The sequence below is a fragment of the Mustela lutreola genome, chromosome 17 (genome assembly GCF_030435805.1).
Source record: "Mustela lutreola isolate mMusLut2 chromosome 17, mMusLut2.pri, whole genome shotgun sequence".
NCBI lineage: Eukaryota > Metazoa > Chordata > Mammalia > Carnivora > Mustelidae > Mustela > Mustela lutreola.
Window position 1 is genome coordinate 48,501,732 of NC_081306.1, and position 18,532 is coordinate 48,520,263.

General features: G+C 52.8%; 1 protein-coding gene across 1 annotated transcript; it reads left to right on the forward strand.

Annotated features, from left to right (window-relative positions):
* Positions 1-141: 141 nt before the first annotated feature.
* Positions 142-7,227, forward strand: SBDS (SBDS ribosome maturation factor). Its single transcript, XM_059155324.1, has 5 exons — positions 142-865; positions 1,163-1,292; positions 2,714-2,914; positions 4,693-4,857; positions 6,501-7,227. The coding sequence occupies exons 1-5, from the start codon at positions 738-740 to the stop codon at positions 6,627-6,629; spliced, it is 753 nt and encodes a 250-aa protein (XP_059011307.1). The 5' UTR covers positions 142-737; the 3' UTR covers positions 6,630-7,227.
* The last annotated feature ends 11,305 nt before the right edge of the window (positions 7,228-18,532 follow it).

Consider the following 18,532-nt stretch of genomic DNA (forward strand, 5'->3'; position numbering starts at 1 on the left):
CCCGAATTGGTGCGGAGGCGCAAGGGGCGTGTCCAGGGGGGTTAGGCCAGGGAGGCGCGGCGTCGGGGAGAGACCAGCGAGAGCCGCGCGGGCAGAGGGCAGCGTCCGCCCGACGGCGTGCGCGGCCGGTCCTCGGTGGGAGCGCGGCGACCACAGAAAGGGCTTGTTTCGGGGACTGTGGTGTGGACCGGCGATGCGCTGATCTTGCCGGGCGCGCCTGGAAGGAATAGACACGGACGCACTTAAAGCTAACGTAACCGGCTGTAGTCTACCCCAACGCAAAAAGGGGCAGGACAGAAGGCCGGTAGAGCGCTGATCACCGTTGAAGCGGGGCGATGCGCTCGCGGGGGTTCGTCCTCCTTTTTTCTCAACTTCACCTTAGTTTTCCCGCAAAAAAGACTTAAGGTGCGGTGGCCCCGAGCTCTGCGGAACCAAGAGGGGCGGACGTCGCGTTTCCGCCCGGTTGCAGAAACAGCCCGTGCACTACCAACCAGGGCGGCGTAGCTCATTGGCGGAAGTGCATCACGTGAAGGAAGAGAGCCTCGCTGGTCCTCTGCGGAACGACGTCGTAAAACCCGCCGCGCGCAAGCGTCGTTGCTCCCTTTTCCTCCCCCGACTTCCGGCACACCCGACGCCGGCGCCGTAGGTCAGCCGGGTGTGGGGAGCCGCGCGGCCCGGGGCTCCCCAGCGAGCGCGGGTGGTCCTCGGCGGCTCGGCCCGGTCTGCGCGCGGCGGCCATGTCCATCTTCACCCCCACCAACCAGATCCGCCTGACCAACGTGGCGGTGGTGCGCATGAAGCGCGCGGGGAAGCGCTTCGAGATCGCGTGCTACCGCAACAAAGTGGTCAGCTGGCGCAGCGGCGTGTGAGTGCGGCGGGCGGGGCGGGGGGCGCGGGGGCGCGGCCGGGACGCCCCGGGCCCGGGTCCTTCCGCGCGAGGGGCGGTGGGGGGCCGCGCGTCTGAAGGGCTCGTGGCGCCGCTGCTGTCGCCGGGGTCGGCCGCGGTCCGCGGGCGCAGGGTCCCCTCCGCCGCCGTCGGGCCCCGGGACCCCCGCCCGGTTCGGCGCTTCCGGCTCGCGCCTGGGGAGGGGCGGGGCGGCGGCCGCGGTTCGGGGCTCGGGGCGCCCCGACGCTGAGGCAGCGCGTGTCCCGCCGTCGGCAGCGAGAAGGACCTGGACGAGGTGCTGCAGACGCACTCGGTGTTCGTGAACGTGTCCAAGGGGCAGGTGGCCAAGAAGGAGGACCTGCTGAGCGCGTTCGGGACGGACGACCAGACCGAGGTCTGCAAGCAGGTGAGCCGCGGCCGCGGGCGCGTCCCGGCGGGGCTTCGGCCGGTCCCGGGGCGGGGCGGGGGCTGGGGGGGCCAGAGCGGAGCCGAGCCCGGCCTGAGGGCGTGACCCGAGCTGAGTCGGGGTCGGACCGCCGTGGACCGAGCCCCAGGAGCCCCCGCAAGCCCTCTTCTAAGTGAAACCGCTGCCGTGCGGTGCCGTTCGTGTCGGTGCGCGGCGCGGTGGGCGCGGTCACTGCCTGTCGCGGTCACTGCCTGTCGCGGTCTCCGCCTGTCGCGGTCACTCCCTGTCGCGGTCAGCGCCTGTCGGGTCTCCGCCTGTCGGGTCTCCGCCTGGCGCGGTCACCGCCCGTCCGCCAGCAGCGCTGCTGCGGTCCTGCCGAGCCCGTGCGCGGACGCCCCTGTGGCCTGGGACGTCTCTGCTACGTGGATGTCGGACCTCGAGCCCCTGTCGCCGTTTCAATCGGTCCCTACTCGCCCGGCCGGCCCCGCCAGCTCACTGCTGAGCGTCCGCGGGGGTTTTCCTTCGTCCCTGTTGGCTGTCCCTGCGTCGCACCGGAGTGAGGTCCGCGGTGCCCGTCCTTCCCCGCACCGTCCCTCCAGGGCTGTCCCTGTCCCTGCAAGTGGCAGGACTCGGGCTTTCCCATGGCTGAGTCATGCTCCCGCGTGTGTCCGCACGTCTGCACACGTGCGTTGTGCCGTGCCTGCCTGACCCGTCGGGACGCGCGGCAGCTACCGGTGCGCACGTCCGTTTGCTGTTACCGCTCCGTAGTGCAGGCCTCGGTCTCACGGCGGCTGCCCGTTTTCATGCCACCAGCGGTGCGAGGGGCTCCCCTTCTCCACGGCTCCACAACACTCACCGTTTCGTGGTTTGGGTTTTTTGCTCCAGTAACTGCGACAGGTGCGCGGTGGTGACTGTGGTTCTGACTGGCGTTGCCCAGATGGCAGGGGACGTGAGCCTCCTTCTGTCCGTCTGTTGGCCGTCCATATGTCTTCCTTGGGAACTGCCTGTTGAGGTTCTCTGCTCTTAATCACATCGTTTGGGTTTTTTACTGTGTGGCATCATTTTTAATAATTCAGGACATGAACAATCTTGCCACACCCTCCAAAATTAAGTTTCTACTGACCTGCTGTACTTTGTCCGTTTATATATTTTTAGCATAATGTACCTGAAGGTAGAATTTCAAGGTTTTCACCATTGACCACCTGTGCAATATTGCCTTTTCCCCTGCCCCACCTACATACAAGATCTGACGGCACAAGTTAATCCAGTGTCTCCTGTAGGTGCAGCTCAGACCCTTACTGGTGTATCGGTAGCTGAGGACGATGGGGTTTAATTTCTCCCCAAGTTGTTAATTCCTGTGGTTAGTTCACAAATAACGTACACTGAAAACCTTGTTTTCTTAAATCTGTTTGGTTTTCTAGATATTGAGTAAAGGGGAGGTCCAGGTGTCAGATAAAGAGCGGCAGACGCAGCTGGAGCAGATGTTCAGGGACATAGCAACCATCGTAGCCGACAAGTGTGTGAACCCTGAGACGAAGAGACCGTACACGGTTATCTTGATTGAGAGAGCCATGAAGGACATCCACTATTCGGTCAAAGCCAATAAGAGTACAAAACAGCAGGTGAGCGGTTTTCAGTGTCAGAAAGTATCAAATAAAAGTCCGTTTCCTCTGAAGAAAATATGAAAATGATCTGTAACACGGTACTACTTAGAAGTAGTGGGGTAGAGGTTTTGGGACGGGGTAAGGAAATGAAGGGGGTTGTAGGGAGGAAGAGTGGAATTCTTTTTTAACAAAGCACAAATGTACTACGGCTCTCCTCTTCCTTCCGAACCAGTCCTTTAAAGATAAAACTTGGGGTTTTTTTTTTTTAAGATGTATTTATTTATAGGAGAGAGTGTGCACTCGAGTGGGGGGAGGGGCAGAGGAAAGGGAGAGGGTCTCTAGCGGACTCCACACTGAGCGTGGAGCCCACCACAGGGCTGGATCCTACAAACGTGAAACCATGACCTGAGCCAAAGCCAAGAGTCAGATACTTAACTGACCGAGCCGCCCAGGCACCCCAAAACTTGGATTTCTAAAGAATCATTTCAGCTCTGTATTTTGTATTTTTTTATTTACACATACTTCATGTGCCACACAAAAAAGTCATCTTTTTCTAGGGTGTAATTCAGTGGCATGTTCACGAAGTTTGTGCGGCCTTCCCTGTTACCTAATTTGAGAACATTTCTGTCACCACCCAGAAGAAACCCTGTCACCATTAGCAGTCACTCCTTGTTTCTTTCCTCTCACGAGTGTTTGGCAAATTTGTTTTTTGTCTCTGCGGACTTTTCTATTCCAGACATTTCGTAGAAATGGAATCAAGTGGCCTCTGAAGGTTCACACCTGTTACAGTACGTCAGTGCTCATTCCTTTTTAGGACTCAGTAGTGACCATTGACGGAAAGAGTGTATTTTGTTGGTGGATATTTGGGTGGTTTTTACTTTTTAGCTGATAACGTTGCTACGAAATTCTGTGCGTACGCTTTTGTGTGTACATGTTTGCATTTCTCTGTACCCAGAAATGGAATTAGTGGGTCATACAGTGGCTATATTTAACTCTGAGGAACTGCCTGCCATTTTCTGAAAGAGCCGAGGCATTTTACGTTCCCACAGTCCGTGCCCAGGGGTTCCGGTTTCTCCACGTCTTTGATGATGTTTGTAATTAATCCGCCTTTTTTGCTAGAGCCGTCCTGGGTGTATCCTTCTGGGTTTGGTTTGCATTTCCCTAATACCTATGATTTCGGCATATTCTCATGTGCTTACTGACCCTAGTCCTCAGTGGGGAAAACACGGTCTGCGTCCTTTGACCCTTTCTTAATGATCTGTGTCTTCATCATCCAGTCGTAAGCGTCCTGTACGCATTCTAGATGCTGGTGCCTCATCAGACGTGCGACCTGCTTGTGTCTTCTCTTCACTGGGTTGTCTCTCCACTTTCTTTTTTTTTTTTTTTTTTTTTTTTTAAGATTTTATTTATTTGACAGACAGAGATCACAAGTAGGCAGAGAGGCAGGCAGATAGAGAGTGAGAGAAGGAAGCAGGCTCCCTGCTGAGCAGAGAGCCCGATGCGGGACTCGATCCCAAGACCCTGAGATCATGACCTGAGCCGAAGGCAGCGGCCTAACCCACTGAGCCACCCAGGCGCCCGTCTCTCCACTTTCTTGACTGTTTTATGAAACACAAAGGTTTGTCTTCTTTAAGTCCCAATTTATCACTTTTTTCCTACAGTTACTCCTGTTCTCTGTGTCCTAAGGACTGTTGCCGATTCAGCCAGATAGAACCCGCTTGGTTTTGGATCCCTTACAAAAAAATGGAGCAGAAGCAGCAGTGAAATGGCCATCATTGTCCATTTTGTCTTCCTAGGCTTTGGAGGTGATAAAGCAGTTAAAGGAGAAAATGCAGATCGAACGTGCCCACATGAGGCTCCGGTTCCTTCTCCCGGTGAACGAAGGGAAGAAGCTGAAAGAAAAGCTCAAGCCCCTGATCAAGGTCGTCGAGAGCGAGGACTACGGCCAACAGTTAGAGATTGTAAGATGAACACACTCTTGTTCCCATGCTTCCGTCTTACCAAAGTCGTCCGTTCTGTGGTCATAAGTGCGTAACAGACACTTAGAGGGTATGAACAATAAGACATTCCCAAGACCTCTGACACAGAATTAAGTAAGAATGTCGAGGTCTAAGTAAAACTAAGTTGGAGTTAAGCACACTTGGGATCTTGTTGTTGTTGTTAAGTCCGCGCTCATTTTGGAAGAGAGACTATTTTACAGGGAGTGTTCTGTTACAGAAAATTGGAAATAAGACTAAAAGCTGGACAGTCTTATATACCACAGAATTTTTTTTTTCTCTTTGAAGATGCATTTATTTGAGAGGGTTTGTGGGATAGAGGGAGAGGGAGAATCTCAAGAAGCCTCCCTTTTCAGTTCGGAGCCAGACCCTGTGCTCAGTCCCACAGCCCTGAGTTCACGATCGGAGACAAAACCACAGGTCAGATGCTCAACCGACTGAGCCACCCAGGTACCCCCTACCACAGGACATTTGTAGAAGCAACAGAAACCTTGTGTCCTGGGTCCTCTCCCCACGGTGTTAGACACAGTATAGGGTCCGGTGTCTGCAAATTCACGCCTTGAGATTCTGCAAGAGCTCCCGCATAAATGAGCTCTAGACAGGTCATTGCAGGTCGCCGCAACGTGGAACAGCACAGCTGACGTTTTGAAGTTCTCAGATCTTTTCAGAACTTCACATGTGATTTTAAATGGGACTTTGAGCTTCTTTTTCTCCTTCAGATGTCCATAAAAAGCGGTGCTTTCACAAAACTTTAAATGTTCATGCTAAATTTTAGTGCAAAAGAACCATAGTATTCTAGTCCCATTCACTTTGTAGCCAAAGAATCCAGACGTCCTCAGGCAGGAAGCAGACACCTGTGCCCAGGGCTCACACGCACACTTAGAGACAGAGGTTGCTCTGGCTACCTACATCCAGCGATTGGAGGACTAGGTGTTTGCCCAGAGAGTACAGAAACACTGATTTGAAGAGGTAATGCACCCAGATGTTCACAGCAGCAGCAGCCACAGCCACACTACGGAGTGAGCCCAAGTGTCCATCAGCTGCTGAAGGGAGAAGGAGGTTGCAGTGTCCGTGTGCAGTAGACTGTGGTGTGGCCATCAGAGTGAACGAGATGGGCCATCTGCAGCAGCGTGGCCGGAGCTAGAGACCGTCACGCCGAGCGAAATAAGTCCGAGAAAGTCAGATACATGATTTCATGCACATGTGGAATTCAGGAAACAAAACATGAACATAAGAGAGGGGAAAGAAAACAGCAAAGGGAAGCAAACCATAAGGGATTCTTCGTGAGGATAGAAAACAGACAGGGATGATGGGGGGGTACCGAGGGCACTTGTTAGGATGAGCGCGAGATGTTACTGTGTAAGCCATGAATCCCCGAACTCTGAAACCAGCAGTGCACTGTGCTGATGAGAATTTAAATCAGAACTGGGAGGGGTGAGGAAAGACAGGCAGGACTCCAACCCGGTCCGGTGCCCGCTGCATGGTCTTGGCTCTTGAGCTGTAGAGCTCGAGCAGTGGGCACACTCGGAAAGTGCGTGATTGTCCCCAGGGTGGTGGTGCTGTGTCGCTCTGTCTTCGTGAGGTGAGCAGTTGTGTTCGTGTTTCAGGTGTGTCTGGTTGACCCAGGCTGCTTCAGGGAAATCGACGAGCTGATAAAAAAGGAGACGAAGGGCCGAGGTTCTTTGGAAGTCCTCAGCCTGAAAGACGTGGAGGAAGGAGATGAGAAGCTGGAGTGACGCCCGACAGGCTCCACAGCTCAACACTACAGCGCCCTCTTCCCCACAGTCCCTCCCCTCTGGTCCGCCAGACTCGTGCTCAGACTCTGACGTCCGTCCTTGTGCTCCTGTGTACACAAACACACTCTTCTGATAGGTAGTGCGCTGCAGGGCTCGCTCAGTTTTAGTCATAAGGTAGGGTTTGGGGCAAAAATGAAAAATTCAAGACAGTGAGGGCAGAGGAGCGTTTCGCTGCTGTCTCGTGGCCCGGACTTTCCGGCCTGCAGATGATCTGAGGCAAGTCCATGGGGAAACAGTTAGACTTTGTATGTTGTGACAGGAGACAAAAAGGAAGTGTTTGTTGAAGAAAACATAATGTCCTGTTCTGACTTAACTAGAGTGTGGCCTCATCCATAGCTTAGACGATGACCTGAGCATCTGGAAGTAGCTCTGGGGTGACCCAGGATTGAAGTGGTTCTCACTGACCATGCAGCCATAACCTTCGTGATTCCCGGTAAAGAATAACATAACGTCATCGGTTTCTGACCCTTAAAGTTTATAATATATGTTAACAGAGTGGAATTATATGTAATCAGTAAAAGCACTATTTTTTATTGAATGACAGCGTGTGTTTCTAGACCGCTTCCAGGCTCCTTTCCTCTGCAGCTGTCCAGTGCTCCAGGGGGTTCTCAGCAGGGCGAAGCAAGTCCCGCGAGGGGTGCTTAGAACAGGGCCTGTTCCAACGGACACCGGATAAGTCTTCGTGATTTGGGAAGTAACTGAATACAATTATTTTGGTACATAAGCACTTAAGTGGACAATATGCAAGTTTTCTAAAATCTACTTATCTTCAGAAAAGATGTTGTAGAATACAAATTGGGGTTTCACTCAAAATTAATGTGGTTGTATTTTGTGGACGGAAGGTTTTTTTTTTTTTTTTTTTAAGATTTATTTATTTATTTATTTGACAGAGAGAAATCACAAGTAGGCAGAGAGGCAGGCAGAGAGAGAGAGAGGAGGAAGCAGGCTCCCTGCTGAGCAGAGAGCCCGATGCGGGACTCGATCCCAGGACCCTGGGATCATGACCTGAGCCGAAGGCAGCGGCTTAACCACTGAGCCACCCAGGCGCCCGGAAGTTTTTAACTGAAGGAGTTTTGTATTTGAACAGGCCCAGATGGCTTTTACAAGCACACACGATTCACTGCTAATGCAGCTCCTCAGAAATGGCCCATTTAAAAATAATTAATGGAAATTGCAAAGTCAAACTGTTCCTCACAGTGTCAGAAGAAGTGTTCCTGCTGGATGTCTTGGGAACACACACTTTCTGTCACGCTGCAGTGAGTTACCCCTCTGCTGCGGGTCCTTGAGGTGGCGTTCTCACGGACTCCATGTTCCCAGTGAAGTTCATTGTTTGAAGGCCCAGAAGATAATTTTTAGCCAATGGGGCTGACACTTTATCTCCAGCTTCGACCGTGTTTCAGGTTGAAAATCCTACTCACTGGGAATGTTCATTTAGCTGCGTCTTGAGTAGGAAGGTTCAACGGTTAGATAGCCCCTTAAGTTTGTCTCATTATTCATCTTAAAAGCTGGAGCCTTAAGAAATGTAAAATGTAGATCACATCATGAGTCACACTTCTGAGCCTATAAAGAGTAAGTTTTTAACCACATACTAATCTCATTTCTCAAAAGTAGTTACATGGTTGTGCTGTGTTACTTAAAACAACAACTTACTGGAGAGAGGCGGGGGTGGGGGGGGGGAGAAGGGGGAGCAAGGGAGAGGGACAAGTAGACGCCACAGTGAGTGCAGAGCCCAGCGTGGGGCTCTGTCCCACGACCCCAAGTTCATGACCTGAGCTGAAGCCAAGAGTCAGGTGCTCAACCGACTGAGTGACCAGGCACCCCACACGGTGTAACTTTTGACCAGAAATTATTACCAGGCGATTGGTAGAAGGGAAGTATCCTCAAGGTAGTTCACCGTGTTAGACCTGGTTTCTGAGCAGGAGGCAGTGTAACACCCCAGCAGACGTTTTAATGTAAAAATTAGTCGTCCTCCTTCAGGAATAGCAAGTAAACAGCATAGGGACAAAGTCTACTGCAAAACACGGAATTTCTAGCCAATCCACTTCTTTCCAAGTTCTCGTTTCCTTGGCTCAGGTTTCCATTCGCTGCTTCTCAAGGCTCTACTTTGTCCTCATAGATACTCTGATTTCCGAAACAGCTGCAGAATCCGTGAAATGCCAAGTGCCCCTTGGCTCCCTACCCTCCAGCCTCCAGCCCCCACACTCACTCTGCGCACTTGCAGACACCGTCATGAGCAAGGCGGGCAGGGGGGCCGGGTAATTCGCCAAATTTCTGTTTACTCCGTAATACCCCTGCCCAGGGCTCCTGGGTGCCTCCCATTCTCAGATGTGTTCACAGGAAAACAGATTCCTCTTCAAAGGACCAAAGAATGTCAAATGACCAACCTCTCTCTTATAGGTCTTCATCGTTTTAAAAATTCATGACAGCTGTTGCATTTTCTGATTCCAGCTCTCTACAGTAAGAATCAATACAGTTCCACCTTCAAGTTTTGCAGAAAAATTAGGAGTGTACTCAGAGCTTTTCAGAGAATTCTGAGCAATTTCTCTACCAAATTTGCTCAAACAAAACAATGAGAATGGCTGAATTCTCCCTGCATGTTTGCTAATTCAGTCCTTTCTGTATTACAGAAAGTTCTGGTCCCTGCCCTCCCCACCGGGGGAAGCAAGTAGTCCGAGATCCATGTAACTTTGGACCCCCAAACACTCAACCACTGATAGCGTACTGTTAACCAGAGCTCCAATAACAGAACGAGTCGATTAACACATAGTTTACACGTGTGTATCATATATTGTGTGTTTATAATAAAGTAAGCTAGAAAAAGAAAATCATAAGGAAGAAAAATACATTTACAGCACTGTACTGTCTTTACCAGAAAAACCTGCATATAAGTGGACCCACACGGGACAACCCAAGATGCTCAAGGGTCAACTAAACAAACACAGAGCTTTGTGTGACTCGTGTGTCTTGGGGACCCGCTCGTGACTTTGGCTCTTCCAGTTCAGCAGTTGTGCAAGTGCGGTCCCCGGGCCCGCAGCATTAGAACCTCTTGGGAACTTGTTAAAAACACACATTCTTGAACTTCGCTCCAGACCTAACGAATCAGAGACCTGGGGGCAGGGCCCAATCGTCTGTTGCAGTGATGTCTCCGAGTGATTCAGATGTGTTTGTAAGTCAATATTTTAAGCCAAGAACAAGTATTTAGATTGTTCAGAGCTCGGATGGGGACACGGGAAAGCCGAGAAGCCAAATGCATATGAAGGAAAGCCTTTCATTCCTGCGAGCTTTCTGCAACATTTTCTAGAAACTTGATGACCATCTGGGGAGGCTAAAGGAACTAAAAGAAAGCATCAGATAGATTTGTTTTAAAGCATTATAGGATAGAAGAAGCCCCAAGTCTGAAATGAATTCGGACAAACGGGAACTTAAATCTTACCAGTTGTGTCAACTTGGTATGCAGCGAGTGCATGTTCAGTGTTTGTCAAACCCGCAACCCTTCCATCGCTTGTCTAGAACCCGTTCCGTCTCTCTGGAGCTGGGGCACAGGCGTGCGAGAGCATATGGTTCCGGGGGCCCCAAACGGACCAGGTCCAGTCGCTCGCAGAGAGCCAAGTGACAGTGAAACAAGAAAGGAATTTATTCCAGTGAGGCCGACACTGGGAAGGCAGTGGACTAGCGTCTCAAATATTGTCTCCAAGATGCTGAAAATAGTCCAGGTTGATAGGAAAAATGTGGGACAAAGGTTGGAGGACACGGGCAGGCAGCCGTAAAGGTCAGGTCATCACTGTCTTGGGATCAGTCACAGGTGGGGTCTGGCTGGCTCAGGGCCATCTTTGCTGGAGCAGGTGGTTTCACTTCCCACGGGGAAATGATGCTTTGCCTGCAGGCTCTGTGGCTGAGTTCAGAGATAGCTAGAAAGACCTTAATGCATTACAAGGTTCGAAGTCAAAATGGAGGTGGTTGAAATCCTTGGTTTCCACACATGGAGAAACTTGTAACTGTATGTGTGGCCTGGCCACAGACCCTACTAAGAAGATGCAGTCGTCCCTGTAAAAAGCTTAGAGTTGGGAGCGACGGTCAGGTCTTCAGCAGGTGGCCGGCCCTGGAACACAGGGTTTCAGGAGCTACTATGGGGCCACCGTCCTTCTCTACAAGGACGAAGAACCGAGAGAAAGGAGCCATTCTGCAGTGGCCGGAAGGACGCATCGGGGTGCGTTTGTCAGGCTTCCAGCTCCTTCCTGATCCAAGTTCGAGGTCCTCCTGGCTCTGGTGGCAGGTCTGACTGTGGGCTCAGCAGAATGTCCCTGGACCCTCCCTGCCCCTTCCTGCCCCTCCCTTTTCAGTTCCTTTGCAAAACTGAGCTCTAGGTTTCTGTGACTCACGACCAGGAAGGCTTTGCTCAGACATGTGAGCGATTACCTAGCTTCACCCAAGGTCAAGGTCTGCGTTTGCGGAAGGAGGCTCACAACTGCTGCCTCATCAATTGGCGATGACCTAAAGTGAGTTTACACTCAGAAGAGTGTCTAGAACACGGTGGGCTCAGTGAACTGCCCCTTCGAGTCAGGAGCCTGAGCTCCGTACGCCCCTCCCTGGTCCAGCACAGGAGGACCGGGTGGCTCCCCCCACTGACCCTAAGCTGGGGCGACCACAGATCACTCGTTCTCCCTGGCAAGGACGTGCAGACAAGGTGCCTGCCGGGGATTTCACTATCTGAAAACACTGCATTTTTGAAAACGTTCTTTCCTTTTCTGTAATGACTTTGCCTGGCTCTTTCGGAACAAACCTTTAAGACGACAAACACAGCGCTTTTGCTTCCTCGATCCACAACAAATCTGTAGACAACGCCGGGTGCTGGGGACACAGCGGCAAGCGAGACACAGTCTTTGCCCTCCGGGAGCCGCAGGTGATGAAGGAGAAACGTCCGAAAACACTTCAGGGTACGTGCGACGGACGGATGCACACTGTACTCTGCTGTGCTCAGTCTGTCCACGGACTCAAAACACACTGAGCAATCAGATGTGCCTGCTCCCCTCTCCCGGGGCGGACACGGTGGGCGCTGCTGCCCGGGGCGGACACGGTGGGCGCTGCTGCACTCAGCAGATTTACTGGGCTGGGCTGGGCTGGGGCGGGGTGGATTCCACTCGCGTCCCCACCGGGAGCTGTGTGGTTTGTGTCCTCGTGTGAAACAGTGAATTGTGGCCGATGCTGACATACAATTTCTACCGAAACGGGAAGGCAGAGGTGAAAGGACGACAGGGACCTCTGGTTTTGCTTCCCGGCAGAGCATCCGGACGGACTCATCGTCACGTCTTACCGAGTGTGTTTCCCCACTAAGCCCCGGCAAGAGGGAGTGGGAGGTGCTCTTGCCGCGGCCGCCGGGGTCCCCCGACCCGTCCCTGCGCGCAGGCGCCGCGGCATCCGTCTGAGCCGGGAGGTCCCGGGCCCGCCCGTCCGCTCCGACCGGCCCGGGGCGCCCCCCTCCCCCTGCAGACCGCGGGCGCCGGGCCTCCCGTCGTGTGCCCGGCGGGGTGGACCGCACTGGCCCGGCGGGCCGCAACCACCCCGACTCGGAACAGCGTCGGAGAGCACGAAACCTCCCGAAGGGAGCCGCTCCGACAGGTCACCTTCCCTGAAATGCGCGTTTTTAGCAACGAAAGCCTTTGGGGTTTCTTGAGAAGCCGCGGCTCAGGCTCTCTTCGCCCCCCACGGCCCGGCGGGACCCGCGGGGACGGTCGTCCGAGGCGCGGCGGGTCCCGGGGACAGCGCGCGGGGAGCAGCGCCACAGCCTCAGCCAGGCCCGGGACCGCCCCTGTGTCTACGGCCCGGTTTCGAAAGGACCTTGTTTCCTCACGTCCTGGAGAGACGAGCACAGGCGAGCGCGGCGGACGGAGCGCGTCGCGAGACCCCCGCTGAGCCGGGGCCCGAGGCGGGGCTCGACGCGGGACCGCGGGACCCCGGGACCCTGACCAGAGCCCGAGGCAGAGGCTTCCCCGACGGAGCCCCCGGCGCCCCCGGTCGGCTCCTCTCTGGGACGGCGGGGCCGGTCCTCACGGGCAGCCCCGCGCGGCCTGCGGGCGGCGGGAACCTGGGGCCGCGCGAGCACAGGCGGTCCGGTCGCCGCACTGAGGAGGCCGCGCACGAGCGGCGACCGGCTTCCTCCTCCGCGCGACCGGCCTCGGCGGCGCTGCGCGCGCACCCTCCGTGCGCACCACGTGACCCGGCCTCGTCCGGCACGTGGAGCCCGCAGTTCCCGCCCCTGCGCGGGGCAGTGGGCGGGGGAAGGCGGTGGCGTCGCGGCCACGCGGCCCGGGCAGCTCCGGAGCCAAGCGCCTCCGACCTGGGGACCACGAGCCCGTGAGCGGCGCACCGCACAGAAGGACCGCACCCCCGCGCGCACACACGCGCGCACACACACGCGCGCACACACGCGCGCACACACACGCGCGCACACACGCGCGCACACACACGCGCGCGCGCGCGGACACCATGTTCTCTGTCCTCTTCCACGCTTCTCCTGCCGAGCACGACCCTCTCAATGGCCTGAGAACCCGCCGGCGCCTCTCCTCCGCGGTCTGACGGGCGCGGCCGCATCCGTTTCCTCGGGCGCGGAGGGCGCGGCCGGCCTTCCCGCGGGGAGCCGACTCCGCGTCCGGACGCACGTCGGGGGAGCCGACTCCGCGACCCGCCCTTGCTCCGACGGCAGACGCGGCCAGGAAACGCCAGGCTTCGGCCCACGGCCTTCCCGGACGCTCGGTTCTCCTCCTGGGACACAAAACTGAGCTCCGTCCGAAGAGCCGCAGCGTGTGACAGAAGCGCCGGTCGCCAAATGCTGAAAACCTCGGGGCCCAGTACGGAGGCATAGACGCGTCTCTCTCCTACTTCAGCTTCTAAGTCAGCCTCACACCCCTCGAGGGCTTGAACTCGTGACGCCGTGTTCCACAGTCGCTCGCTCTACCCTCCCGTTCCAGTATTTTAGATTCCACTTGAACGTGTCCGTTGTCTCCGTATTACATAACGACAGAGGCAGGAAGAAAACCCAATAAATGGCTCCAAAAAAGAACAGCTCAGAAAACAGCAGGCTGGCCAGAGGGGGACGGATGCGTGGAGATGGAAACAGCTACCTGAGTATCCTTGTAAAATGTGGTGACCCCACTTGCCTGAATTTCTCCTCTTTTACTAAATTAAATAGCATAATAGCCCTCAATCCGGAAGCACATCCCACTTTGAAACAGGTCGCCTGTTTCCAGCCTTTATTTACTGCACGTGACATGCTGACACTGTAAGAGACGGAAAGACACCGTTCGTTTCCCGGACAAACAGGCTCCAGCAAGGTACGACATCACTGTGACGTCCTTCAGGGGCTAAGTCCACAAGCATTAGCGAGACCTGTGACCCGCCACCAGCAGAACCTGGGTGGGTCACGTTCATTTGCTCCTCCAAGAGCCCATCTAGGCTGTCAGGCTGGGTGCTGGGCCACTGGACATACAGAAATAATTGAGACGTGGTCCCGGCCTCAGTAGAACGTATGGTCTGTAATGGAGGATTTTATTTTATTTTATTTTTTGAATTTTGCTTTTTTGTTGTTGGGAAAGAGAGAGCGAGCCAGCCTGAGCAGGGGAGGGAGTAACAGGAGGAGAACCAGGTTCCCTGCTCAGCAGAGAGCCTGACGCAGGACTCGATCCCAGGACCCTGGGATCCTGACCCAAGTCAAAGGCAGGCCCTTAACAGACTGAGCCACCCAGGCGCCCCGTGTAATGGGGGATTTTAGAGTCAAGTGATCTGACGTTATAATGCTGGAAGCATGGAATGTTATGAGAACCCAGGAAGGAGAGGGAGAAAGTCGGGAACACACAGTTAAAACTAAAGCCCTCAGCAAATGCACAAGAAGACAGATATAAGAGGCAAGGCGGTGGCAAGGACAGCAAATGGCTTGTGGGACTGGAACCCCAGATGTGTTCAGAGGAGTGGGGTCCAGGGAAGGAAGCTGAGGATAAGGGGTCCTTCCTGAGGAAGGGGTCCAGGGGTTTAAGGGTCCAGGGAAGGGGCCTGACTCCGCACACACATGTTAGGAGCCACTCAAAGGACTGTAGCCTTGATCCTAGACAAGATGGGCCGTCACTGAGGACGTACAAGCAGGGAAGTGACATACTGGACATCATACCAACAGTCAAATTGGGGGCTGAAACTAAATTCAGAAAAGAGCTTCTGCTTTGGATGCAGCCCGGTGTTGAAGAGAGGATCACGCAGGACACACCTCCTCGTCAGATACACTTTCCTATTCAGTGGTAATTCAGGGAATTCTCGACACCCCTTCCAAGAGCCCCTCACTAGGCTGGGGAGAACAGCCCCATATCAAAGCGTGTGTCTACCACGCCCTTGGGGAAGGGAATTGCAAGGTTGATGAAACACAGAATTTTCCAGGTTTCAGGGTCTCAGGTCTCCCCATGAAGGAACCAGTCTGCCCGATCTTCCTGGTTACGAAACCATGTTGCTGTGGCTTCAAATGTCATGAATATGTGAAATTCTCATGGCTGCATCTCGAGTTGGATGGCTCTTCTGGGCTCCAGTGGCCCCTTGGACATCTCCACTTAGATGCGCCCCTGTGTCCCCCTGAGACTTCCTTTTCCCTCCCTCCTACCTGTTCCTCCCCCGTGTTTCTCATCAACCACCCAACAGTCCAAGTCAGAGACCCAAGTTTGTCCACTGCAGAGTCATCACCCACCTCCAGGCAATCGCAGCACCTATCAACCACACTTCTTTCTTTTTTATAAGATCGTATTTATTTGTTTGAGAGAGAGAGAGGGCATAAGCATGGGGACGGGCAGAATGAATGGGAGAAGCAGACCCCTCTCTGAGCAGGGAGACTACGGCGGGGCGCAATCCTGATCCCATGACCCTGAGATCATGACCTGAGCTGAAGTCAGATGCTTACCCACCTGCACCAGCCAGATGCCCAGATCCCACTTCTTTATGGTACCTCTCTTGTCTCTGCGAACCCACACATTATCATTCAGCACCTCAATTCCTGATATACACTCCACCCCGGGCTGGCTCCCCCGCCATCAGTCTGCACATGGCAAGCAGAGTGATCTTGTGTCATTTCCTCTTAGAACCCTCCAGAACTTCCCCACAGAGCTAAAGATGAAGACCAAACAGATAACTGGGTTACAAGGCTTAATGTTTTGTTCCAGCTAAGGGTTGAAGAATCATTTAATCCTCTGGAGGAAGACTAGAGGTGGAGACCAGAAGGCCACTGCGATTGTCCAACAAGAGAGGATATCTTGGGCTGGCTAGAGCAGTAGCAGGAGAGATAGATGGGAAGGTGAGGCCTGGTGTGAGAACAGTTACATTTATCTCTTCATTCAATAAATGTTTACCAAGCACCCACCAGGTTCCAGAACATGACAGTGAGCAAGGCATCATCCCTGCCTTCAGGAAACAAATAGTCTAATGGAAAAGGTGCAAATTAGACACATTCTCACACATAAGTGCATAGTTACTGCTGTGACTAGAGTCAAGAAGGGACAGGTGACTAGTGCATGCTGCAGGGACACAGCCTCGGGTGTGTCTGCATGCCTGTGGACAGGTGCTGGTGGGAAAGTCCTCTCTGAGAACATCACATCTAGGCTGTGACCTAATGATGAGAACAAAGGAGCCCCATGCCACAGAAATGGGTGTGGGGTGGGAAGGCAAGCAAAAAAAAACAGCAGGTCCAATGGCCTGGAGGTGGAAAGAAGACTGAAGTGCTTTAGAAATAACACAAAAGTCGGAGCTACTGAAAGTAGCCAGTGTGAGGGAATGGCAAAAGGGTGGCTTGAATCCAGATCAGGTAGGGTCTTACACACCACGCTATGGGCTTTTTATCTCACTCACTAAGGTGAAAAATTAAGTTTTCATAGATAGATACTATGCTCTTGGGTCATGTTTTTGTGTTCTTAGTTGTTTGTTGTTGTTTCTAAACTAAACACCCCCACTTTTTCCACGTTGCTCAACAGGGCACATTGTCTACATCCCTTCCAGTCTGGGTGCCTCGTGGGTATGTTTCATCTGCCAGCATCCTCCTTAAAACGCAGAGCTGCAACTAAACACCGCGTCCCTCATGCGGTCTCGCCCCTGCCTGGTACAGAATGCTGAAAGACCCTTCGTTGCCTCTCTCTAAGGGAACCAATATGTCTGATATTTTAGGGTAACAATGCAAATGCAACTCATATTTGTGATAATTTTATCACACTTTTATTTTAATCCAGAACTACTGAATTCTGTACCTGTGGTATTAATTTTTTAAATCTAACTTTAAGTATTTACATTGATCTCTACTAATTTTCATCTAGTTGGATTCAACCTACCAATTTTCATTATTCATTCATTCTGTACCTATTGGTTGAGCACCTGCAATGTGCCACTGTTTTAGGTATTGGTAACAGAGCAGTGAAAAAAAAAATTTTTTTTTCTGCCCATTCCAAGGGAGGAAGATGAACTAAACAAAACAAAACAAACAAAGTAGAAAGAAAAGGGAAAAAAAGGAAACTGGTATAAATATGTTATGTTAGCTATTGATAAGTGGTAATATTGCTCACTCAAATTCCAGAGTTTATATTCGTGCTTAACCTGGTGATGAAAATCCAGGACATGTCTAGGAGGGTGTGGCCCTCATGCTGGACCCAACATGCTGTTGGTCCAACACGTTGTGTGAAAACAAGGCCATTGCCTGGTTTTCCATTGCTAGATGCTCCAAACTTTCTCTTGGCTTGAAAGGGATGCATTGCACAGACAGATCAGAGAAGGAAGTTGTGAGAATCCACTGCATTCCAAATAGGTCCACTCAGGAAAACACACGCACAGGCTAAATCAGTTCCCTGTGCCACAGAGTTTGTTTTTAAGCGGACATCTTAAAGTTCTCTTTTAAAATTAACAGAAGGGTAGATTAGAAAGATCAGACAAATCTTACAAATGAAAATAACTAGAAAAGCTAGATGAAACAATACTTCTGCAGGTGCCTGAGTGGCTCAGTCATTAAGCATCTGTCTTCAGCTCAGGTCATAGTCCCAGGGTCCTGGGATCGAGCCCCACATCGGGCATCCCGCTTTGCAGGGAGCCTGCCTCTCCGCTCCTCTGCTGTTCCCCCTGCTTGTTCTCTCTCACTCTCAAGCTTGCTCTCTCTCAAACAAATAAATAAAATTTTTTAAAAAGAAGAAAATATTAGAAGGGGAATTAAAGAGTCATTAAAGAGAATGAACATGAAAATACAACATAACAAACGCGCAGTAGAAATGTTCAGAGGGAAATTTATAGCCATAAAACCTGCCTTAGGAAGAACTGAGATCTCGAATCAATAATGTAAACTTCCCCCTGAAGAAACCAGAACAAGAAGAGCAAGCGAAGCCCAAAGCAAATAGATGGAAAGGGGGTACCCGGGGGGCGCGGTCAGTGGAGCCGCTGACTCTCGATCTCGCTCAGGTCAAGATCTTGGGATTGTGAGATCGAGCCCAGGTCAGGCTCACACTGGGCATGGAGCCTGCTTGGGATTCTCTCTCTCCCTCTCCCTCTGTCCCTACCCCCAAACCCCACTCAAACATGCACACGCTCTCTCTCTTAACATAATAATAATAATAAATAGAAAAAAGAAAATAATGAACATGAAAGTGGACACAAGTGAAACAGAATAGAAAACAATAGAGAAGAACAAGGAAATCAAGAATTCTTTGAGGGGCGCCTGGGTGGCTCAGTGGGTTAAGCCTCTGCCTTCCGCTTGGGTCATGATCTCAGGGTCCTGGGATGGAGCCCCGCATCGGGCTCTCTGCTCAGCAGGGAACCTGCCTCCCCATCTCTGCCTGCTTCTCTGCCTA

Coding starts and splice junctions, on each gene's coding strand:
- SBDS (XM_059155324.1), top strand. CDS start 738: ATGTCCATCTTCACCCCCACCAACCAGATCCGCCTGACCAACGTGGCG. Junction 1,293..2,713: donor AGACCGAGGTCTGCAAGCAG/GTGAGCCGCGGC, acceptor TTGGTTTTCTAG/ATATTGAGTAAAGGGGAGGT. Junction 4,858..6,500: donor ACGGCCAACAGTTAGAGATT/GTAAGATGAACA, acceptor TTCGTGTTTCAG/GTGTGTCTGGTTGACCCAGG.